The sequence below is a fragment of the Coturnix japonica genome, chromosome Z (genome assembly GCF_001577835.2).
Source record: "Coturnix japonica isolate 7356 chromosome Z, Coturnix japonica 2.1, whole genome shotgun sequence".
NCBI classification, from domain to species: domain Eukaryota; kingdom Metazoa; phylum Chordata; class Aves; order Galliformes; family Phasianidae; genus Coturnix; species Coturnix japonica.
The window spans coordinates 64,681,085-64,707,987 of NC_029547.1; the positions used below are offsets into that span (position 1 = coordinate 64,681,085).

Below are 26,903 nucleotides of genomic sequence, written 5' to 3' on the forward strand. Positions count from 1 at the left end.
TGGAGTGGGAGCAACATCAGAATCTGCACATTTGGATTTTGGCTATACTGTGTCTGCAATGGAATTATTACTTCCGAATCCAAAAAAAAGGAAAAGTATTTTCTTAAAAGAGAAGGAATTGCAATGATATATTTGTACAGCCACGGGAGCCACTGGAAAGAAACACTGGAGGCATTTCAGCTTTGTTTTGAGGAGGCAGACAGAAAATTTACCCTTCTGACTTGCTTTCAAACTACAACAATATGAAGACTGAACTTCTCTGTTCATGCAGGGAAACAAGCATGTTCATCTGTCAGTGCACCTCTATCTCTCAAGGCTTGAGAAAAGCCAGCCATATCGCTGTATATTCACTGCTGTGACTACCTCCAACAGAACTGGTGCAATGGACTATGCTGAGGATAAAAGCTACCCACAGCGAACAGCTGGAACAACGTTGTCTCACTCGCTGTTAGTTGTCATCAACCTCTACAGACATTTATTCATTCTGGATGGATCATGGAAGATAGGTGGGTACAATAGACTAGAATTCAAAAAACACTCTTCCTAAACTACCCATTCACTCTGAGTGCTATGAAAAAAAACCACCTGGAAACTCAAAAGCTCAGGAATAAAATAAAAAATTAAGAAAAATCTTCTTTCAGAAAATAAGTTCCAAGCAACAAACTCTAAAACTTATGCTTTTAGGAATTAAAGTTCAGTTTGATAAAAGCTATTATGTTTAACATAGCTCTTTTTTTCCTTTTTTTTAATCACTATAAAAAATATTTAAATTCCACTATTCCTAGTCAATAAAAACTTGGACTAGAAACACAGTGAGTCACTTAAAATTGAAGATAGAAGTTAGCACTTAATTATGTTAAAACTGCAGCTATATACACTTAGGTTTCCTGGATGACATCCAGCCTCACAGAGCAGCAGAATAAAGGGACGTTAGTAAAGCTGTGCACTCCCTGGAGGCATGAAAATCCTTGGCTGAAGTTGCACAAGCAGAAGAGTAATTTATCGCCTCTGCTTTCGTTCTCCAACAACGAATGTGCTGGCAGGCAGGTGGCACTACAGCTGGAACTTGCTACTCTGCAGAAAAGCCGCCTCCTGTGAAATGCCATCAGTCAGTTCTCACTAACTAGCATGTATCATTCCTGAGACTACTCTAATTTAAACCAAAAATAGCTGAATGGTTAGACTTGTGCAAAAATAGAGTAACTTGATGCCCTTCCAAGCCAAACTGCGTGGGAGTTTTACCATTCATCTCAGGAAGATATAAATATATTCCTCAGCTGCTAGGGTTGTCAAAGCAATATTCCAGATTCCTTATTGAACAACAGCCCTTTTCTGCTGCTCTCACTATCAGCATAATGATTTTCAGTACTTACAGATGCTGATTGATTTAACTATCTGTTAGCACTCAATTACAGTACTGGGCCATTCTGTTACTAAGCGCCTGTTTAGTCTCAGGCAGTAGACACTTGTAACTTCCCCCCCCCCTTTTTTTTTTTCCTATTAATACAGAATTTCCTTCTGCTTAAATAAAGAAGAAAATAAAATGAACCTATCTTTGCATTTGGATGAAACAGGAACATCGACTCATCCAACCCTGTCACTATCAGAAATGCGGCCTAACTTTATGGGGGGATATTGCACCTTTCCTTTTTTGTCTGTCACATCTGTTGAAGTCTCCAAATGTTTTATAAACAGCAGCAAAAATGTTTTGTCAAACAAACAAACAAACCACAGAAAACCAACAAACTTAATCCATGGAAGTGGAAAACACTATGGCAATTGCCTGCATTTCACAATTGCAGATTCACACAGGTAGCACTACTGAGCCCAACCAAAACAAGTGCTGTGATCAAGCAGTCCGGAGGCCTTCTACAGAGGTTAAAATGATGATTATCTTACTATTAAGAATGTCAGTGGACAAATACATGTGAAATTAACAAATCCAACAGGGAAGTGTTACGTAAGCACTGTGATATGAGCATTATGTGCACTATACTAACAAGCTGGAGAGAACCAATAATCTAAAAGACATCAACTGACAGAGGAGAGAGAAAGAAAAATCAACACAACAACAGAAGGGTGAAAAGGCACGTTTTAAGAAGGTTTATCATTATTCTTGAATATAAATCACAGTTCAAACATAAGTGGGAGACATACAGGGATTTAAACTCCTAAATGCCTTCATATATCAATGCTTGGGCATGGGGTAGAGAAGTAGAAACTATTTGCCATTTTCTTTTCAGAAGGCACACAAGTTATTTGACTGACACTCCTGAAGGTCTTGCCTTGCTTTCTTGGGACTGTGAAGAGCTGATGCTCTTCCAAATCGGTATACCTGTCTGCAGCACTAGGAGGTGCAAAGAGTTTCTGTTTTTCCAAGAAGAGCCATTTGGTTTCAAATCTAATTGAATACATGAATGTTACTAAAGTTATTTGAAATGTTACCTACATTTTCTTCTTTACCTTTAGATAAATGTAAAAATTTCAAGCTTGTTTGTTTCTTGTAGTGGTGCAACCAAAGAGAAACCTTATCTTCATTGAAGTCAGGTGCAAAATCCCCATTGCCTTCACTGGGAATGGGGAATAGAAATTCAATTTCTTTTTGTCAAAGTTTCAGCTGAGCATCTTCTAAAATGTTTCCAGTCAGTGCTTCCATGATCAATCATCTCAGAACTTTTACTATGCCTTTCTTTTCATCTCACATTCTGAGCCAGGAAATCTCCACTGTTATGCGTATGCTTATCAAGAAACATTCCAAGAAAACTGCTAAGCTAATTAAACTTCCAGTTTATAGGAAATGTAAAATTTGATGCTTTTCCCCTTCAACATTTACAAGTGTAAGAACAAAATAAAATGCTTATTTGGGGACTTAACTACAACACATCATTACTTCCAGTGCACTTGAGATTCAGTAGAATGATGAACAAGTTAAGGATCTTGGAAAGCTATCTTCTAAGTCTTAAACCAGTCCAAAACAAAACACATTGAGAAACTGCCTGGAGTCATCCAGTTGCACCCGTTAAGAAGCAGCACTGTTACTCCCTATTAATTCTGTTACCCCCACACTTCCCACAGCAATGTGTTAACAGCTTTCACTTCCCTTTCACTTCTTGGTACATTACATCTTTGGTCATGTTACTGCTGAATCTCTGAAGAAAAATATTAATAAGTGATAAAAATGATTATCAGAAGGATTTTTAGTGTAACTTCCTGAAATACTTTACTGGAACTTTAGCATACTTCACCCTAGAAAGCAAGCTCTCATTGCCTCCTCAGACTACGTCATTGCCCACAGAAGAAAAGCTACCATCACCATCCAAACAGAGTTTGTTTTATTTTGTTTTTTTCCTGCTCTTTTGTCTGTGCCTCTCCACTTACTACTTTAATGCAGCAGAAAACTCCATTTGTTTTTGGATAAGGAGAAGGATAATGGTTACTATGAACGACAAATATTCCTTATAGTTTCAATACAGGCTCAATTTGCCATATAGGCATGAACTAAAAGAATATAAACTTGAACATTTTGACAAGCACATGTGATACCATATTAATCTTAGACTTGCTTTGTCTAAGATTCTATTAAGATGTGCCTGTGTCAATTTTTATCAGTTTTAAATGAAAAGAATCTACAGAAATTATACATATCTAGCTGAATTTGGTAACATGAATAACAAAAATAACCAAGGTTACAGTAGCAAGACAAAAATGCATACAAGACATTAATCCTCAAATTTCCAAATGCAAGGCAAATGGTAAATGTCAGGCATTAGGATGAAGTTATACCTATAAACACATATGATGGATCTGTTAATCTCTTTATGATTCACACTTCACTTAAAGCAGAAGTGATGTTAAAAATGAACAATACACATGACTATCTGCATGGGCAGAAGGAGTGAGCTACAGTTATACCTCATGGCAGGGCAGCAGCATCGCAAGCATCATCTTCACTGTCCAGTGCTGGAGACAGACTGAAAAGTATGGGTTCATTGCAGCACAGAACAGGAAGGCAGAACAAGCAAGCAGGAGCTTACCACCACAGACAAGGCTGGGGCTCAGCCTTGTTTCTGACTAACCTATGCTATTAGCAGTGCAAGGTCCAGATCCATGGCACCACACTTGCTCACGGAGGTGGTGAGCAGAAGCCAGGAGGCCCTCAGCCTGCATAGGGACTCTGGCACAACCCACATAGAAAAGGTTTGAGGGACACAGAGAGGTTGACTGAAGAGGAGAGTGAGGTTCTGTTGTGCCTGGCACAAAAGAGAAAGACAAACACCGTAGTCTGACCCTAATGAGTGTGCCCCTGAAAAAAGCATGGTAGGCTCAGGTCTCACCAAGTGGAATGTTCAAATAAGCAAGAACCAGTTTTGCAGGTTCAAAGGGTTCTTTGATCCTGAATCATCAACATCTGAAGTTTGTATCAGGATTAGTTATGTTTTTCATGCAGTTCATTTACTTCAGAATTCTTTTCCTTCACAAGTCTCATTTGGAGATCTTATGTGATCCGTCTCAAGAGGAATAAACAGTAGAAACACAACCTCACAAACTCAGTAAAAAAAAGAAAACGCCTCTAAATACTGTATGCAGCTGTTCAAATTACCAAAATAACTCTCCCAGCCTTCCTCAGTCATGCTCCACTGGTGATGTGGAAGTAAAACATAAGTGTTAAAGCTGCTTTTTCTTCACAAGAATGTCAATCAAAGGCAGAGGAAAAAGCATCAGGTTCACTGTGTCCGAACAGGACAATTTAAATAAAGTATGCACAAACAAAACAGAAACAAAAGGAAGTCCAGTAGGAACAGACAGAAGAGCTGGGACTAACGGTAGCAGCTATTATTCAGTTACGACTGGTTATTCCCATTAGAGAAAATTTACATAGGCTATTCCTACTGTAAAATTTTGCCTAGTGTTTATTATTTGGGTTGTATGTTTTATTTTATTTGAACAGTGTTATTCTGAATAGATCTAACTTGCTTATGCTATGGAGCAGGCTCAGGGATTCAGTTTTTGCTTCAGACTGTGCAGAGAAACTCAGTGTGCTTCTTAGCACTGAAGCACTAAGAGATGAACTCTAATAATTATTGTTAGCTGGATTTAGAATTGTTTTGGACTGAGAATAGTTACAGGTTCTGATACTTATGGTAATGTCTGGAACAACCTTAATGCATTATCTTTGGTGTATGTGTTGTGCATACTGTAACTTCATGACCATATCCTATTTTTCAGCCTTCACACTTTGGAGTTTGACTTGCCAAAGTCCCAGATGCTCAGAACTGCATGAAACCCAACAAAGTTCTCTATAACAACATGTATGTTTAAAAATTGACTTCTTAAACTAAACATCCAGAAGTTTCACAATAAGATTAATTCTTGAGCTGTGTCATACATAAGATGCTCAGGTATCTACAGGTAAAGCAACATGCATCAATAGGATGCATAGGGATGAACCAATTAATTAGGTTTCTCACAGGTGCAGGATAATAGTTGGTACCTACAAGGTCAATAACTAGAGCCTTCACTATGAGTGGCAAGTCTGGGTCATATCAACATCTTCACCTCACTGTTCTACCCATAATGATACAGGTTGTCAAAGTACCTCATGATGTCTTTTTGAAGCTACCTCAACTTTGAGCTGAATTCAAGATGGAGAGAGGATGACTCTTCAATCTACTGGAGAGATACTGCCTAAAATGCTTAGAAGAGGATGTATTTACAAAACCATGACAAGTGCCAAACCTTAACAAACCACTTCTTGGCAAATAACAGCTCTGCTTTCAAAGCCAAGTTTAAAAAATAATCCAGAAAGTCTTGAGACTGTAAACACACTCGCTAATAAAAATAAAAACCAAAACCTGGTAGATGCTTTTCCTATAGTTCAGTATATCATATGTTACCAAACAAGGTTCAGTAACAGAGGCTACTGTAAACATACACTCAGTTAAAAGAATGCTCTAATGCATGAATATAATTGGCCCAAAGTAAAGCAACCTTGGAGCAAAACTTTTGAATGCTGTATTTTGTAGTCTTACAAAATAAGACACACATTCATGTATATTTCCCTTCCGCAGCCATTCGTTTTATAAAGTCTGAAATTTGGGGATACAGTAAGAATGAATATTATTTCAATGATTTGCTGCAGTTTTTCAAAGTTAATAATGGAAGTAGATGAAGCTGTATAATTACTGAAATATCAATCTCTGAAACATCAAAGGAAGCTTCTTAATGAGCTCTAAAATTAATCATTCTGTATATTCATATTCAGTAGCAACTAATTCCTTGCTAAAGTCTTCCTTTATTTTGCATCTTGATACTATTTTATTCATAAGCCCCCACTGGGAGGTTTTCACTTTGTTTTATTTGTTGTTGTTGGTTGTTGGTTCATTTTTAAAGTTCAGAATGCCAAATACAATCAGTTGACGACTAAAGAATATGAAGTAATTTACTGAAGAAAAATTTTAGAAGTAGAAGCTTGCAGAATTAGTCTTTATGCACCTAAAATTAAGCCCACTATCTTTCCTTTGTGCCATATTTGCCAGAATGTCAAGGTCAGCCTTCCTTTTCTCCTGGACACGCATGTGGGTAAACGGGAGTAAACACGAGAACTACAAATTACAGAGCAAAGATGATGCCAAATTCTCAAAGAAGGCTTTGTGACAAACCAAGCACACTGAAGGTGTTTTGCTCCCATGGAACTAATAGCATTTCTCAGTATGTAAATTACTGTTTTTCAGTATCTTACTTTTCACAGCAGAAGCTGATGTATTTCCTCTAACCAAAAAGAAATACAAAAGCCCATTCTATGTGCCCAAATTTCATGGCATGAGAACATCAACAGTGTTATCAGCATAAGTACTTATTCTAAAGAAAAGCATGTTGTAAACAGATGACCAAAACAAGGTCTGAGAGATTTTATCATTTCCGTCAGAATTTAAAAGAAAAATACTTAGATTCATTAGAGTGTTCTAGGCACACAGATTTTACTGCATATTCAAAAAGCAGTTCCAAATATATAGTCTGTATACTTTTCAGTCACCTGAAGTTTGCTTACCTTTTTCACTATCAACATCTATAGCATTCATTTTGTGGTTTACAAGCTGAATGTGTTGGTAAAATCCTCTAATGATACAGAATTTACCTAGCATCTATTGATTCTCCAACAGAGCTAATTCCTAGGCAAATCATACTTCCGTACTTAACTCTCTGGACAGGATTCAGGTGAGAAAGCACAAAACAAGGAAACTAGTTCCTGATGAACTAAGGATGCACATGTGGGAACACATCTTTGTTATCTTTCTACACCTTTATTGGTTTGATATGAATATTTTCTTTAGTTTCACCTGTTGCTAACTATTCCTTTTCCAGATTGCATTCTTTAAGGATGTCAACATAATAAGCATTAAATTTCAACACAGCAGGAGCAAGAAGACACCTGCTAAAATCTGAAATCTAATTTACAGTGGTCTCTCAGCCCCACACAGGAGGTGAGCTCACGGATGGGACAGACACAGGGAACTGCATACACATGAGCAGGTCTAGTTCTAGAGAACAGCCCCTGGGGAGCTACAACTAGTAGTAGCACCTCCGCTCAGTTCACTGGCTGAACTGTCCTTCTCTAAGATTTGACATAAAAAGGGAACTGAATCCATCTGAAAAAATAAATAGAAGTCATTTTGGAGCTCTACATACACAGCTGCAGAAAAACTTTTTGTGGTGTCTTAACTTTCAGCTGTCCTTCTCTGATATTTATCGCTCGAAAGCATTCCAAAGAACAGCAAAAAATCTTTTTATTTATTTATTTAGATTCTCATTTCAAGTAAGTAATGATGACAAACAACATGGAGGTCCAAGACACCTTACTCCAATAGAAGTCCATAACATTAAAGAATAAATAATCAGATATGCACAGCAGACAATGTTTGCTCTAGTAGAGGAAGAAAAGAACGAGATATATTCAAGGCATGTTCCCTTGCTATTGGGACCACTTCATACCTAAGTTGTATTTCTGCAGTTACAAAGTGTTCATTATTTAAATGTACTAATATGACATAGTAAGTAAAAAAAAATATTTGAGTCAAATTACTTCTTATTTTAACTTCTAGAGCAATGATCCTGGATTTGTCTAGATTTTTGCATTCAAGCAATTGAATCATGAGTTCTTCATAGTGAAGAAGAACAAAGACCTTCAATGATACCCAATTTAAAGTCCCTGGGAAATACATCAGATCCAGTGTCTTAATTCTCCACACCACCCATCTCCTCTTAACTCCTCCCTTAGCTACATGAGCTGTGACAAAATAGAAGTATGATCAGAGCTAAGGTACAGCCACAAAGCTTCCTGCCTGGGATAGCCCATGTTTTCTGAATGTCTTTTCCCAAAGACTGAGAAATCATAAAGTAAAGGTACAGAACAAATTAAATTACCTACAATATAAAAACACCAGCACTTCTAACATTCTTTAAGTGTTGCCAAACTGAAACCATTTGGGTAAGGTATGGGTCAGGATGACACTGTTTATTAAAGTAGCACAACAGAAGGATGTATGTCCTAGAAACCAGATAAGCACTGCCTAATTAGCCATACTGTTTATGAAAGCTTGGTGGATTCTTCTAAAGTAGTATCCTTTAGATGAACATAGCTCACTCTGCCATGAAAATTATACCTCTAGAGACCCTTACATACTGAGCAAATGTAGTTTTTTAACTGTGAGCAAATCACGAACTAATCACCCAGATATCTGAGTGGATCCTAGCTATAACTAACATTGTGAAACTGGTACAAAATGAAACTTAAGAAGTGCTGGCTTAGTGGAATTCCCACCTAGCACCAAACTTGGGACAAATACGAAATAAATAAAAATCTGTATGTAAAACTGGTTTATTGCAAACTGGGTGTGCAACCCCATATGTAGCATAACAGTAGAACTTTATGCTGGTTAAGTTTGAACCATCTTGTTATTCACTGGAAAAACAACACACCAAATGGCAAATATGATTCTCTTCATGGAAGAGACACAAAATGCTTAAATGACTTTGTTCAAGGTCACAACAGTACTACAAAACAGATTCTCCCTTTCATTCTTAAATAAATATTATATATTCCAAATAAAGAACTGCAATTTCCACTGAAGTTTTTCACATTTTTATATTTTTAGAAATGCATGAGTTATTTCTATATGTTCAGTGTACTTTTATGTTGGTATACTAAGACCTTCATTCAATGTTCTATCCTACCCACAACACAGCCTGTTACATCAACAACAGCAAAACAAACAGGACTGATAACACTAAAGCTACACTAACATTATTTCTAGTATAAGTTTTTATTTTTGTTAAAAAGGAAATGAAAATGAGCTGATCCAATATGCATTTCCAGGTACAGATTGTTGTACTCCCAACACACACTGGAACATCCATCCACGGCATTTGATTCTTGATGAGTTATCTGTGCCAAAATGTCCTGTTCTAAAAATTAAGAGAAATCACACTTCTTTCCTCCAGAAATACATCAGTGAAGGACAACAGCATCCTGCTGTGGAACACTGATTGCATCAGCAGTTCTTCTGCCTTCCAGCACACAAAGAACAAAGGATGCAAGCAAATCAATCTGACTGCAAGGAGATGCAACTGTTTTGAGTAAATATCATGTAATATTAAAAATTACTGTGCACCACCTTTGTTAAAAGCTGGTATGCTTAGAACAGATAGAAAAGTAATGCTGAAAATATTACTGAGAGCTGACAAATTATTGTTAAATTAACTAGACAGAAAATACAATTTTCTTTTGGATACCTTTGAAAAAAATCTACTGCAATTTAACACTGAAGATTAAATGGTCAAGGTTACAGTTTTAGCATCTTATCAGTCTGAAGGCGTATAACGATTTTCCAAAGGGATGAATGATTAAAAACAGAAAGACAGGTACTTCAGCATGAATACTTAATCTGAAATCTCACAGTCCAATTTCAGGCAATGCTGCATCTCTATGACTTTGGATATAACCTTTGCAGGTTACATTGTACTTTCTGAAACACAGTGAAGAATTGCTTTCATTAGATGACACAGTGTAAAATCATGTGCAGGGTCATAGATATGTTACCGTGTGCCTAGAAAGATGCAGTCCAGCCACCAGATTGGCATAAGGTCACAAAAAAAACCCCCACTTTTTATACAATTCTTAGGTCAAACTAATTAAAACAAGAGACAAAATAACCCGAGCTACCAGAAGCAAGCCTGAAGCACCAGATGGACAGCTCATTTATTCTTCACCAGGGTGTCACATTCACCACAGTGAGACCAAAGGCTGGGGTGCAATGTTTTATAAGCCCACCTTTAAGTGATACCCTCAGTAAACAAATAGTAAACTCTAAAATAAAGCCACTGATTATTAACTAAGTACTTTCCATGCTCTTCAATGGTCTTCTCCCACGTTGGAAAAAGGAAGCAACTTAATCTCTTTGAACATCATGTCCTATGTGAGTCCTTGAGTGCAGCAGAATACAAGTCAAAGAAAGGTAAATGCCTCCAGCCAAACTCCTCAGCTCCTAGTTCTATTTTGCTTCCACTTCTCTCTCTCATTCCACATGGAGGGGTGAGTGGGCAAATGGCTGTGTGGTGCTTAGCTACCTGTTGGGTTAAACTACAACACTAAACCAGGGTTTAATGTTGGGGTTGTTTTTTTTTTTCCCCCAATAACTTTCATGTTTGTAAATAAAGAAATTATGGGATGTTATTATACTTAAGCCACAGACTTTTAAAACAATTAACAAAAATTTTTATCCATTTGCTCTACTGCATAATAGCCTGAGGACTGGGAGGCTGTGTGCCTCACAGCTTTGTTGCTCTGTCACTGATCCTAAGGAAGAAACAATCAGAAATACAAGGATGAAAGGAATCACAATTTCTGCTACTCCATTGGAGTGATAAGATGCAAAATACTTTTTCTACAAATTAAAAACATGGAAGCACCCATTCTGAAATGGGCATAAATAATATAGTTGTGTCTTGGGCCATAATAACTAAGTTTTCCTATAACTAGCAGGACTGACACCCCCTGATGCTAACAGCAGTTCACAATGCTGTCACCTACCAATTACAGCTCCTAAGACATATTTTTATGACCTAAGACAAATTACGCTCAATGCAGACAAACACTTCCCACAAAAATATGTTTGAGCCATCAAGTGAGATAAATTAGACAGGGACACATTTTATTTACATGCCAACTCTTGTTTCTCAGAGGACATAGCAACATAGGATACTTAGAATTCCAATACATAAGTGCCAGCAACCACACTCTGCCTTTACAGTTACTTCATTAATGCAAAACAGCTGGCATGAGAAGTGGCAGCTGCCATTTTGGAACTTCTCTTGTGAAATTAATAAGGTTTTTGTGAAGGAGCCTTTCATTAACTCCATCAGGTTTAACAACACACGGTCTCCCAACAGTCATAAAATTATCCAACTTAAAACACTCTGAGATTATTTTATAAACACGAAAGAGTTTGAGGGCAGAAAATTATCTCCTTTCAGTTGTAATCCACATACGGTATCCTTCCTCTTGGGGTTTAGTGGCCTCTGTGGCAGTTTCTAAGCAGCCAAGTAGTGTTCTGCTGGTCCAGGCTCCTAAAAAGGAGCCATGAGAAAGCCAAACTACTGACAGAAGCAAAATATATGACAGAAATAGGATGGCAGCCCAGCTTGGTGGTCTAGTTGGGATCAGCAAGGGTTGTCCATCCACTGGCACTGGTACCACAACAGGAGGTGGCAATGAAGCAGCAGAGAGGACGACTCCTGGGTGCTGAGGAGGATGACCCTTCACCACTTCATCTAACTCGTGGCTCCCTGGCCAGCAGATGCTCCTCAGGAGTCTCTCTGAGGTGGTGAGTACCTCAACTGTTAGTTTATCAGAGCACTAAAGCCCAGCTAGCTTCTGGTGCACCAGCAAGTAATAAAGGCTTTGCACTTTCAAGTACTGTACAACCTGCTTACAGAGTTTCTGCACCTGCTGACAACGCCCAAATAATCTTACCCAAAAGATGGGTCACAGCACTTCCAGTAAGGAAATTAAAGCATACTTGCAGTGACATACCCTGAATTGCAAAAACACAGGAAATGATAGCTTTTACTATGCTAATCTTCTACAAAATCCTGGTCTTTGTCAGGGTACATCCATTTGTTCAGCCCATACAATTCTAAATTCCTAGGGTTTTAAACCCTTTTAACTTTGTGCTCCAAAATTGCATAGAATTGGAAATATTACTAGTGCAACCTGTCCAATAAGACAAAACATACGCTAAGTGACTACATTTATATCTACTTGAGCTTACGACTATTAAAAATAATCTCTAACATGATGACCCTCTGCTTTATTATGCCATCAAAACAAAATAAACACCTGTGAACAATCTAATGCACTCCAAAGAGTGGGATATAATTTTGCAGTCCTGGCATAGCCATAATACTTGGTAATATAAATCCCATTCAGTTTCCACTAAGTGAATTACTCGTTTATACCGGTAGGTGATCATGATCATAAACTACATTAACATTAATAAAAATCTTCTGTCTTGCAGTTAGTTACATATTTAATCAGCTTGACATTTCTTTTCTATGCATTAGAACATTTTATCGTATCAAAGACAGCCTTTGTTGAGTACTTTTACTATTTTCACCTTGTTAAGCTGCCTTGCAAGTCCTAGTTAAATACTTATGGTATTAATGGAAAAATGAGTCTTTTTAAAATAACAACATAGAAACCAAACAGCTGTTTAGCAGTAATAGATGTTACTGCCAGGCACCCTTATCTCTCACAAAATACACACAGACATCACAAGGTGATTATAAACTGCCTATCATATACACTGGTACCAGTAAGAAAATTGCAGATCTTTTCAATCATGTATCCCTATTTCCTAGCATTGCAACATCTGCTTTCAAATCTATACACAATTCCTTACAAGAGATACTTATATCTATATCCAAGGCTCTTCCCAATGACCTGGCATGATCTGCATGTTTATAGTTAGGATGCAATCATTTTTGCTCCATCCTCCAGGCCCCTGAAGTCAGTGAAAGCTCTTGGGGGAATATATACGTATACACAAAATATAACTATAAAGCTATGGGAATTATTGGTAGCAAAGTTCCATCTGCTAAGCTGTACTTACTTTCCATATATATGGGACCATACTTATACATATACATTAACTATACGGGGAATACACAGGAAGCCATACTTAACTGTTACAGCTGTTTCTGTAGGAAGCAGGATGGCCACTATAATGACGTGCCTGCAATATAAGTTACCAATTGGCTGATCAGCTGTAGCAAGAACAGTAGCTGATTTTGAACTTTACAATGCCAACAAAAAAAATGCATATCTGAATGTGCTGAAACAACCAGTGGGAGCACAAGAAAATAAAGAACATATCAAATATATTAAGAGCACCTTCCAATGTTTCCTTTCTTTGTTTTATTTCTTTAAACTCCTCCCACACCAACCATCTCTAATTCATCAGTAATTCAACTTACAGACTTGGATTTATGCAATTGAACCTGAATTTCTCAATATAAGGGATGCCTACGGTCTGAATTCAACCAGCATTCTGATATATAGAGTGAGCTTTGAACTCACTACCATGATACAAACTTCTCACTGTAGTCTGATAGCCAGATTAGGGAACTAATGAAACAAGTGGTAAAGCCATTTCTGGTGTATTTTCAAATGCACTAAGTTACTAGAGCAAGAAATCAATTTTTAAGTGATAAACTGATTTCTGCTTCAGTATGACAATATTTTCTAAGGGCTGCTTTTTTAAAGTAGTACAGTAAATAACACTCCTTTTGAAGAAAGACATTCTGACTAATTTAATGTGTTGGTTAGAATGGGGTAGGCGGGGGAGGAGAGGGTCAGAAAATGAACTACTCCATTTAAAACTGTAACAATGCAAGAGCCAGAGGTTCCATCTTTGATGATGATATGATGATACAAAAAAAAAAAAAGAAAAAAAAAAAAAGGTCCATAACTTGCTGTCTTATCTTAAAGTTTTTGGAAAGGCTACAAGAGTGACCACTGTTACAGAAGATAGATCGTTCCCTGTATTATGTTTTTCAGATTACAGACAAATGGGGGGGGAAAAAAAAAAAAGCACTTTGTCCTTGAAAGCTGATAATTAGCCCTTGATAGGTATTCTCTTCAGCCTAATGCTGTTGGAGAAACAGTATCATGAGACCTTGCAGCTATGTCTGCACACTCCCACTTCATTCTGTTATTATAATGTTGCATGTAAATAGAAGGGAATTTGACCTTAAATAAATTAATAAATAGAAAGTCTTCCTACTCTAGATATATGACCCTGAAAACATACAAAGCAGTCATAAGACCTTCCTTCTTCAGAGTATGATCTGCTTGTTCTTCTTTTTCTATTGTATTTTGCCTTTTGCACTCTATTCTCCCAAGGTAGGCCTGCTATTTTTGACTCCAGAAAGACTCATCTACCTTGGTTTGACAATCTTAAGGATGATGACTGTATCTCCTGACTTACTGTACCACTTATTGCTACTTTTCACAATTGCAAGGTTAACCATACAAATCCAAATGAACTAAAGAATATGTTCTTATATTGCCAAAATTCTTCTTAAGTCCCCCCAAACAGCAAAGAAAATAACTCATTTAAAAGAGTGGTAGTCAAACTCTTCATGCCTAAAAGTAGGTGCCTCCGTTTCTTCCATTGAAATATTTTCTTGCCTTCAAAAAGCTGTAGACTATTAATTAGCTGTTATTCCTTCTGGATACACTGGGGAAACAAAATTTTTATTTAGATCACTTCTTCTCTTTTGGGCCTGGTTTATATATATTGAACATACACTGAAGTACTTCTATGATGAACTCTTTTGTTGCCTTCATTGTTTGATCAAACAATAAACCTGATGTCTATTGCTAATATCAGGCATTAAAAGAAAATGGTAATTTTATTAAAAATTGCCTCTGTTTTTATTTAGAAGTTGGTCTGAGATGTAAATACAATAAAAGGCTAACCTAACATTTACAGCTAATCTGCACTCAGTTTGAAAAAACAAAAATGAAGACTAAAAACAGAATAATTTAGCCTCTTATAGCACAGATTAAAGATGATAATGAACCATACTGAATCACCATTGTGTTGAATATTTAAACAGTTAACTTTTACCTTGAGTGGAGATATCAGACTACAAGTAGCATACGTTAGTTTCAGCAAGACAGGATAAAGAACAGCAATAATTTACAGTATCACCAATGTACAAACATTATTTTATCTGCTGCCAGTAATTAGACTTACTAGCTACCATAAATTAAAACAATACATCTTTGCTTCTGAACTTCTGGGACAGAAAAAGTGGGTTTCACTTTTTTTTTAATATTTAGCTTTTTACCTATGAAATCACAGTGCTGTGAATACTGCATCCAGTTCTGGGCTCTGTAGTTCAAGAACGCCATGGATTTTCTAAGGAGGATCCAACAGAGAGCTACAAAGATGGTCAGGGTCTGGAGCATCTCCATTGCAAGGAAAGGATAAGTAACCTGGAACTGTTCAGCCTGGAGAAGGGAAGACTGGGAGGAGATCTAAGCACTGCTTATATGTAGTTTAAGTGCCAAACTCACATGGAAGGGGACAGGCTCATTTCAGTGGCACGCCGCAACAGCACAAAGGGCAATGGGTAGAAGCTGGAACACGGGGAGTTCCATACAAACATGAAGAAGAAATTCTTTATTGTGAGGGTGACAGCACTGCTGTCCCAGAGAGATTGCAGAGTATCCTTCTACAGAGATATTCAAAACCCATACGGATGCTTTCCTATACAACCTACTATAAGGAACCTCCTTTAGCACGGGGTTGGGCTTGATGATCTCCAGTGGGTCCTTCCAGCTCCTATGATTATGTGATTTCACCTGCATGCACTGATGGATTTCTTTCTTTTGGTTTGCTTTTGTTAAACTGAGGAAAAAATACATAGCAGAAGCTGATAGGGAAAAAAATGCTGACTGAACATAAAACTTAGTCTGAAGTGACTTCATTGCCAGGTGTCAGAGAGAGGTACAAACAGAACCAAAAATCGTGCCAGAAATGAGGTCTCTGGGGAAGCAGAAAATCCAGTTCTGCTTTCAGTTCTGCTACTGTAAATCCACACTAACTCTGGGCATGTGATATGAGCCATTATGGACATACAACAGTGTAATGTGGGCAAATGTGGTACATGCCATCCTGATACACAGGGTATGTTACAGCCACATATGCATTTAGAAGGCAGGGTTTTGTGGGTTTATTTTTAAGCAAAGAGCAACTGCACTCTCTTAACCTAGGAAAACACAAATCTCACATACGAGGTAACTTTACTACAAGTGTAAAGCATATTTGTCAGACTTTTCAAGCATAAACGCTATGCATAGTTACACAAATTCTTGAGAAACCAAATACTTCTATTTTAACTGCTACAATTAACTACCATGCATAGAGGTATTTCAGTAACAAGTATAAGCGACTGCAAACTGCTTACCAGTTCATGATTTATCTACAAAAGCAATGTATCATAAGCATTCTTGATCACGAGTCTCACAGATTTTATAAACAATCTAAACTGAGTATGCACTAATAAGAAATTAGGCTTTTGTTATGAAGTTCACATATGGTAGGTGGCAATATATTAATGCTGGCAATAAACAAGCAGATATTTTATACATATAATGTAATCTTCCCTGTAAATGAGACATAAAAGCAGGAGTGCCCAACTTGGAGTACACAGTGACTCTTCAGTGTTTTCAGCACCTTTTCCTCTCAGACTCTGCAGGCATTTTACTCTGGAGCCCTAGCAGCCCAGCTGCACAATGTGCATGAGGGCTGTCCACCATAATTATCTCAGCCACATTCTTGCCCTTGTGGATGACCTTAAACTGCAATCCTGGAAAATACCTTGCTCATCAACCCAAACTGTCACTTGCTATAATTAGCATTCTGCGAGCTAACAATACAGCCATTAAGGCACTGAGATAGACACATGCCCAGCCTTAGTTCAGCATACATCAAGTGATCTGTCAGATGATCATGAAAGTAGTGAGGTCTTCACTTAAAGCAACACAGGAAGGTGAATTCATCTGCCTCAGCACATCAACTGTCTCTCCCTGGAAAAACAGATAAAGATGCACCTTTGTGTTATCTTCCTCACCAAGAAATGCAGTGCTTCCACGTCTCTTCCTACTCAAAGGACAGCCTGCGAGGACATAAATCTGACTTTGAATAGAACAACAGCCTAAAAATCCTGCTGTCATTCAGTAACAAGGCTACCTGCTGAAAGCCCACAGCTTCACTGTAAGGACATTAATTGCAGCCACCTGCCTCCTCATCAGAGATACTGGAAACAGCATAAGAATTTTAAATCTCTATTCAGTCATGTTACAGCTTTAATCTGACTATTAACTCTTATCTCTGTCATATCACTGATTTGGATGGACAGAAATACAAAAACAACGTGTGCAAAGCTTTCCATAAAACTACTACACAGCAGCAATATGAGTGATTTTCAGAACTGTTCACCTCCACTTGATATAAATTTCCCCCTCACAAAAAAAGAAAATTAAGCACCAAACTGCTTGCTATTTCTTATTTCTTGCTAACTGTAGCAAAACACATTACAGTTCCACATAGTCTGTCTGTCAAACACAATGGCAAATACTTCAGTGGTAACATCTATTTCTATTAGTACATAATATAATTACACACTATTTATATTATGTAACAATATAATAATAAACAATAATAAATAAATATATTATTCATGTTTCTTTAATATTACAATGGTCACGTTTGTTTTCAGAGTCATTTTGTGTACACAAAATAGCTCACTCTAACCTGTAAAGATTTCCTCTATTTAAAACTGAGGGGTGGAGGAGGGTGGGGGGGGAAAGAACAGATGAAATAAATATATTTTATTAGTGTAAACTAAACTTTAACTGTGGAGCAAATCAAAGCCATTAAGCTCTCAGGGGACATCCTCTGGAACTGTAGCCCCTGCGCAAATAGATTTAGTGGCCATGTTTGCCCTTTCCCATGACAAATGGCATTTATATCTGTCTACAGCTATGCCAAACAGGACATTTCACTTTAGGCAGCAGAGTGCTGAGAGCATTCCCATGTGTGGGGTCTGGAGTTTCTCATACGGAAGTTGTGGAGTTTTTTAAACCTATGGGCTATGAATTTACTATTCTTCAGTGGACTAATTAGTAACTGGAAGCTAGAGCCATTACCATTTATTTGGCAAAAATACTTACATAATACCTGAAAGAAAACTACAAGGCAGATCACACAAAACTGAGCATGAAACGTTTATGAATGACACAAGTAACTCATTCCAAAAGCCAAAACATATCTCTTCTAGTGTCATGAAATATAAAAATGACAACTTAGTCAAATTAGAAGAAGCATGACCTTTGACGAGATTCCACTGATAACAGTTATGCTTCAGATATATCAATCTAACACTCGCTTCCATATTCAACTTGTTCCAGTTGTATTTTGCTGGCTTTTTTCTTTTTTCTTAATTTATTACAAAGAGAATAAAACCACAAGGAATAACATCCACAAGTAACCTGGCAGTTGGCACACAACTTAGCTGCTGATTTTAATTGTGGTAACTACACAAATAACTCCCCTACCTGGTTTCCAAAATTGGCAGACATGGTAAGGAAAGGAAAAACAAAATGGTCAACAAACAGCAATAGTAATGCCCTATATATGTTGAAGAATCTACATTAGCAGAAGTTTATCACAGCAACTGCTCCAGCTGTTAAGCCTCTCAGAAAGAATCCTCATTTCTCCTTAAAATTAGCTCTCATACTCCTAGGCAATTCCATGCAATCAAAAGTTAATTTCTTTTTTTGGTGTTGTTGTTAAAGGTATGCTCAGAAAAACTCATTATCAAGGCAGCAGAACTGATTGTGCACCTACACTGAAGACTGTGAGAGGGGGAGGTTAGAAAAAAGTCACATGAATAATCTAACTCTCAAAATGCAATTCTTCTGATTTTTAAGGGAAGAAGGAAATGTTACATAATTGCAACTTATTGCTCTTCCCCTTTCTTGATTTTGCCGGCTCCCAGAAGGACATATTTCCTTTCTATTTTCTTTAAACATGACAATAAAACTCAGGAATGAAGACAAAAACCACACAAATGCATGTACAAAAATATATTCATTGGAATTTTACACTGCGGCTTTAGTCTCAATAAATTCCTGCTCATACACAAATAAACAGAAGCAAATATCAATGCAGAATACCAACAACTACTATTAAATTCACTACATAGCACCTGTCCCTTGTGTTTTAGTCAACATATCCGAAGTTAAACAAAAACATTGAAATCAAATTGCAATTCTGCTGTAAACAGTGCAGCATCAAGTTATTTCCACAGTTCCTTAAGATTAAAAGGCAAAGAGCTCCTGACCAAACATAGCCAGAACTTCAAATAGGCAGTACCCAGAAGTTCCATCCCATTTCATGTTTAGGTCCCCCAGAATAAAAACTGAGAAAGCAAAACAAGAGATTAAGATACAAAGAAAAAAAAAAAACAAACCCACAAACCTAAAAAAGCAGAATAACCTTACCTTTCACAAGCTCGGACAGTCCATGCAGCAATTATCCACAATGAGATACTAAAAACCAACAGTACAGTTCCTGGACATATTGTCATTAGAGTCTTCATAACAAAACGAGTATTGAAGTTTATCTTATTTAATGCTCCAATGCTTCTAGATGAGGCATCGGTGAAAAGTTTGCTATGCAAAAGCATAACTCTGGCGATAAGATATAGTCTTAAGAACATTGGTATAGATAAAATAATATCCACATCAGCTGTTGCTGTGGATGGAGCGTAAGAAAAGGCAAGTCGGGCTGTCCATGTGAACGTATAGTTCCCAGGTATGGGATGTATAGCACACACCAGTATTTCCAAGCAGATAAAGAAAATACGCTCATAAGTCATGGCTATTCTCCAGTCATCTGCTCCATTGTCCACCATGAACAACTGAAATAATAAAATATAAAGTTAACTTTAGCATGTCATTAACAAATCATTAATTCCATTTTAACACACCATAGCTTTCAGAGCTACCAAAGACTGACAAAAAGACAATAAGTATGCCATTTCAATGAATCACATTATGACATTGCTTTGAAGTGAAACATAACTTTGGTTATGCCAAAAATATTTTTGCACCTTTTTAAAATTTGTATATTTCCAAACATTAAAAAAAAAATGTATTTTAACATATAATTCCTCGTTGTTTTTCATTTATCATAAAACAAAACTCTGTATCAATTAAACCTTGAAATCAATTGTTAAAGTTCATAAACTTGTGAAAAAATGAAATAGTTATTTTCAGGATGGAGAGGTAAATAAAGAAGTGAACATTCTATGGTAAAGAAGCTGAACAACTCAAAAAGATATCTCACAAGGAACACCTGAAAAGCCTGCAAACACCAAGGCAGACCAGGCAGCCAGGTAGTATCTATTAGCAACCGAAAATCAAATTGTACCTGTTGGTTCTTGCATAACCAGGGCAAATTCCAGTAAATTCCTAGAAAACTGTTAAATAAATACTTACTTAATATTTTTCACTAGTAGTGAGTAGGGCTATGTAAAAGTTTGCAAATGGGTTATGTGCCAAAAAAGGAATATAACAACAAAGTAAGATACAAGAAAGAAGAATCAACAGGAAGGGAGGTTTCAGTTTTAGTCTTTCTTTCTTAACACCCTACTCTACTTTTAATAGACAGTAAACCAAATTTTCCCTAATTCAAGTCTATTTCGGCAGTGGTGACAGCTGATAAGTGACCTCCTTGTTATCTCAGCCCATAAATACCCCTTGCTCTGATGTATAGATCTTATCTCCGCTCCAACAGTATTAATAGCAAAGAAACACAAAGAGTTAAATTACGCTAAAGAAACACACTTGGTTTAGTGTTTGCCATCTTCTTTTATGTGAGACCATTCTGCCAATTTTGTATACTAGAAACAGATGTAAAATTGATGCTGGTAGGAAGACCAATCTATTTATTTATTTATTTATTAACTTAGCGGAAGTACTATTTGTTATTCAAATTACATTAGTGCTCAAGCCCAGTTGGCTCCTGTGATCAGCCTCTAAAGGCCAGTCATATCACAGCAGTGGTAAAACAGCTATCAAGAGGTGAACCTGTAATACAGACAGATACTAACTACATGAGGGCTGCTTTGAAAGTAATGCCTCCTATTCTACTACATCAGGCCAGTGCCAAAGGCAGATGTTGGTACGGCAGTAGAGGTTGAACCTTCCCACCAGTATTCCATTACAGTAAGTTGCCACGCGACAGATGGCAGCAGATGGGAAGTCTGATAAAATGGCATGTGACAGGAAAGCATGCATGAAAAAAGGTGAATAATTGAATTCCACCATGCAGAAATAAATAAATAAATAAATGATGTATCCACTGACATATTGGTGCTTGCTGAACATTTACGGAGAGGTTATGCTGGATGTGAGCATAGTGAGGTGGTGGGTGCTGCGTTTCAGCTGAGAGTGACTGTGGGTCACCTCTGCTCATGTAGATTTTTATGAGAGCATCACACAGGCTGTTGCTTGTTGCTGGCAGAAATACATTGCTGATAGTGGTAGCTATGTTGAAAAAAGTGTCCCGCAGCTGAATTCTCTGTATTAAATAATGTTATTGTGGTGTTTGTATTTGCTGTAGTTTCCATGGAAATACACAGGACGCATTATCTTCACAATGACCTATGTTAAAAAAGAATAAATATATACATAGAGCCAAATCTCTCAAATATTGTACAGTGTTCTGATGAAAAGGGTTAAGTATTCTAAAGAATACCCTAAATGGGCAGTGTTTTAAAATGTCTTTTAAAAAAATCAGCTTAAAAATGTAATGGTCTCCCATCTGCCCCCTTTTACCTAACTTTTCCACAGTCTTCAAAAAGAACAGTATATACACGAAGCAGTTGATGAAAAACAGTATCTTAAGTATAGATTCAATTTAAAAATGAGAATAAAAGAATGTCTACATTAAAAGTTGACCTTACCATCTTTATGGAAGAAAATGTTATTTAAGCACTGATTTGGAAAAGAAAAAACAACAGATTTGAAGTGCCATTTTGAAATACTTGAGAATATATTTGCTTGGCAGTAGAATAAATCCTAACATACTGAAAAAAAGAATTTTCTCAATATTGCTCATCAGAATAGGTTCTGCTTTGCAGGCACTGAAGATGCCTCTCAACTCCCCTTGACCTCAGATGTACCAATTGCTTCTAAGATAAATAGCACTTGAAAGTGGTAGTATCTTCAGTTATCATATAATGACATTTAGAAGGCGAAAACATGAAAGGTAGAAAACAGCAAAAGCTACAAATGACTGCAGATAATAAACATTCATATTTCATAAAGATAGTAACATTTCAAAATCATGTTTTTAGGTAGATTTCCATAAAATTCTGCGTCTCTACATTCAAACCATGATGGCTATCCATTGCTCACAAACTAATACTGGCCTGTAAAAAAAGGCTGAGAGTAACAATTAAATTGAGACAGACAGAAGAAAAAAAAAAACATAGCATATGCAGGTTTTCCTGTACATTTTATACATTTGAAATTATGTAACCTAGTAAATACAAATTTCAGGTTTTTTTGAGGATTTCCTATTCAGAATGGGAAAAAGGTGAGTGAATAAAAAGGGAAAGAACAGCACATATAAACACACAAACGCTCTCAGCTGCTTTCAGTCAATCCTAATAATAATAATGCATCCTAATAATAATGCATGCAACAACCATGCATTAGTTTTCAGAAACTACTCCTGACTGATTGGTGAATCATGCTAGTAATAAAAAAGAGAACACAACAAAGGAGAGAACAAACTCCTCCTATAGAACTGAGTCCAGTACTTCACAGACAAGGCCAAACTCTAGTTGAGGTCTAAGATGTTATATCTGTTGATAGCTTTCCAATTTATCATAATTATTATTTCAGTGTTTAAATCCAAGGTAAGCACTTAAGCAGTGTCCAGCAATGTTCTTCAAATACAGAATCAGACTTCTATGTGGCAGCTAGGGTTCCCAGAAGTTCTTGTGCCTGAGGCCGACAGTCAAAAATGTTCTCCCAGCATCTAATGAAGATCTTAAAACAGCATAAGAGCAGGAAGAGCAATTCAGAAGAGTGGAGATTACACTTCTGCTTCTTCCCTTTGCAAAATGTGAAACTAAAAAAGTCAGTTTTCTTGATTTATAGCATTTCTTGCTTTGTTTTAGAAAGTAAGGAAGAAATGAAAAAGAAAACAAAAAGAAACGTGTGTTACTATGTAACAGACATGTTTACTAGAGAACACATTGGGTGAACCAGACCAATCCAGAACAGCTGCTTAATAAACTTAACAGAGATAGAATAAAAAAAAAAACATACACAGTTTTAAAACCTAGCTTTGTTCCCAACAACCTAAGGATAAGACAAGGCTGTCTGGATCTAGCAGGACCCCAGGAAATATATCACCAGCTAAGCTAACCACAATACAGCCTGCTCTAAACCCAGCTCCCATCAGTAACCACCCCATACTACACTCTGCTTCTCCTGACTGGTCCTTGCTTGCTCTCAGTGCCCAGCAAGACAGGAGCTATGCCAGCTTCATTACACCTGAAAGAGAAAGTTGCAAAGAAATATTGGATCAGTCGCTTAGGTTCTCTTTGCACTTTCACCAGGATAAAAAAGTGCATGAAGAACTGACATTGCACAAAATGGCTGCCATCTGCTAATGTTTCCAATGCAAGAGAAGCCTCCATCTTCAAACATGATCAGCTTACTACTAGGGAAAGTGCAACCCATTAAGAAAGGGATGCATTTGCTGAATACTTTGGCACTATTTTTGTACACACATAAGGGACATGGAAATTACAGAGCAAACCACTGAATCTGAAGCTCGATAAAATGAGCTTACTCATTCACTCTTCCAAGGGAGAGCACCTGCAATTCTAAAGTTAGAATCTGTCTTTAAGGAAAAATTGGCTCCAACACATTGTATCACACTGCATATACAAGTATCAGTCTTCTCTTCCCATTCCCTTCTGTTTACATTTGACATAAATTCTTTGGGTATTCGGGAAATATCTGCACCACAGGAATCATAAAGTTGCTTTGGCAGTGCCTTTGCCACCTCAGAAACATTCAAACCAGGAACTTCATTTAAGATTAATTTTAAAGAAACTCCAAATATAGAAGCATACGAAGCATTGTACTCAACTACTGCAAACCAAGAAGTGGCCAGCAGGTGAGAGTGGAGTTTGATTTATCTCTGAATTTAAAAATCTACCTGAGCCAAGTCATGCACAAATCTTGACTGTATGGAGGCATCCCTGCAACAATTGCCTCTATAATTCACCCTGGCAGGTAAAACTGGGACAAAGCAAAAACAGCCACTATTTAGTTCATACCTTTTACTTCTGAAGGCCTGATGTGAGTTTCTGGCTAAACCATGCAGCAGATAAAGTCTTCAAGCTGCTTCAAAGATTAAGTTAAAGTACCTTTAAAAAAGCAACTTTCAACATTGGGTTAAATAACATCAACACAAGTTTCTTTACAAGTATTTACCTAGACTTGTTCATAAGCAAAATGCTCTTTCATTTGATTACTACTAATTATGACTGAAGTTGCTTCACCAACCCAAACAAAATATAAACAAACAAACAATAAAAAAATAAACCTTTAAAACAAAAAACAGCAGAAGCAAAAAAACTGAACAACCAGCATATTCAAACGCCCCTTGGCATACATCATTCTGGTTACTGCCCTTTAATTATCTGAATGTTACAGCTTTATCAAATCTGTCTGGTTAACAGGAAATAAAAATAATCCATCCCCTAAGTTACTACTTTTCAAAAGAGCCTTCAATCAAATGAGTGAAACAAGCCTGAACTGCGTGCTACCAAAACCATTATCTTTAGTGCCTTAAGCAAAACGTTGCTACTCAAGATGTTTTAAACAGCTTTGTTTTCACAGCTATTATGTTCCATAAGACAGCACACAGCAATAAGAAGTTCAATGATAAGCAGTGAACACTCACAGGTGACAATAAAAATGGAGCCATAGGAACCCATACACATTTGTTTCTCAATCTGTATTTCAAATATGCTGCTTAAAAGCCTAAGCTCTTTCTTTGCCTCTGGTATCCTCTCATAAATAACCAGACTCAGCACCAAACTTGATACTTCCCTGAAGTGGCATCCTTATCACTGGCTGTGGTTTTGTAAGACATATTACACTGGGAATTATGCCTGAATACCCTTTAAACTATCTATTAAGATGCCCATAGCTCCTGTTCCTGCCCGCAACTTTGTTATGTGCATTCAATCAGAAATCATTTAAGTTATCCTACTGCTTAGAAACACAGAACCCAGCTCACCCCTTCTCACTACAACAGCTCTACAAATAAACAAGCATAAAAGCTCAGAAGATGGCCCTTTGGCAGAATGAGCTTTTCTTTCAAAAATTTGTTTCTTTTAAGGGGGAAAAAAAAACAAAAAAAAACCACAGAAAATGATTCATAAGAAGACTAAGAGTGAGTAGGTATTCTAAAACATAAAGACAGTAAAAGCCCACCCATTGGTTTTAATTTACATGCAATTCACAGATGTATTTCATTTCATTCACAAAAAAAAAAAAAAAAAAAAAAAAAAAAAGATTGGTATTTATTTCTTCAAAAGGCATTTAATTATGAATAATCTGTCACTCCTCACTGAAATGAATGAGATGATGAAGCAGCTTAGGAGTGCACATCTCTCTTCAGAATTCATCCCTATTCATTCTTTCATGGAGTATCTAACTTAAAATATCAAAATAAAACTATTTTCATTAAGGAACATTTTTGACAGCAGTGAATGATTGCAATTGAAGTCACCAGGAGACAAGAGCTGAATGAATCCAGTAAGTTACAAATGTATGATGCCCAGCATCTACACTGAAACTGTACTACATAAAATATTGTTGTGTTTATATTAACTGAACATTTTTGGTTACTAAATACAACAATTTCAAGCGTAAAATGCATATGTTTTACCACATTCTTTACATAGTAATTTTTTTCAAGTTACAGATTCACCTTTCTGATTATCTATTTTGATCTTCTGATAGCCCTAAGAAGAAATTACCCAATGCAGATTTCATTTAAATAACTGGGCAAAACCAATTTACACAACTTTAATAAAAATAAACTGACATATAGATATTTCACATATGATATTTCTGAATGGAACTATTTCCATTCATATTTTTGATTCTGTGTAGCTCATATTATTAAAAACAAATAAACAAACAAACAACAAAAAAACATCACAAAAAGTTAAGTACTATTTTTCATTGTGTTGTCATAACACACAATATTTTTCTTTTCAACTAAACAGAACATAATTTATTTCCCCACAATATTACTTGTTTTTCTGCAAACTTTTAGAGTTTCTTGTCAGCTAATAATGTTTGTGGAATGAACAATGTGCTCAGTTTACCTGAAAACTAATTATAACATCAATTACAGCCTCTTCTTTGAGAGGTGTTTGATGTTTTTAAAGGAACTTCATGGGCTCAGAGCAGTTATTCATCCTCTAGTAAGGATATGTGACAGTGACTTTGTGACAGTGTGGAGTGCGGTGAAATCCCATGGTCAAACTCCATGATTATCCTGCAAGGATGAAGACTTGCTGATGCTTCTGGAACTGATAAACGACCTTGCCTTCCCAAGCCAGCAGTTTTGATTTACTTCACTGAACTGTATCACTCAAATTCTAATCTCAGCCACCCCCAGTCCCTCTCATATCTGAGAAAAAGCTGGAAAGCAAAGTTGTTT

The 26,903-nt window shown here is 36.8% G+C and overlaps 1 protein-coding gene across 5 annotated transcripts in view; it reads right to left on the reverse strand.

The window, feature by feature from the left end:
* KCNN2 (potassium calcium-activated channel subfamily N member 2) overlaps positions 1-26,903 on the reverse strand; it is a 58,320-nt gene that overhangs the window by 23,425 nt on the left and 7,992 nt on the right. For all 5 annotated transcript variants that reach the window (XR_001552239.2, XR_001552240.2, XM_015850014.2 and 2 more), the window contains exon 3: positions 19,634-20,052. Coding sequence is in view for 3 of the 5 variants with exons in the window: in XM_015850014.2 (XP_015705500.1) it covers positions 19,634-20,052 (419 nt within the window). In the remaining 2 variants the exon portion in view is untranslated. The remainder of the gene's footprint in view (positions 1-19,633; positions 20,053-26,903) is intronic.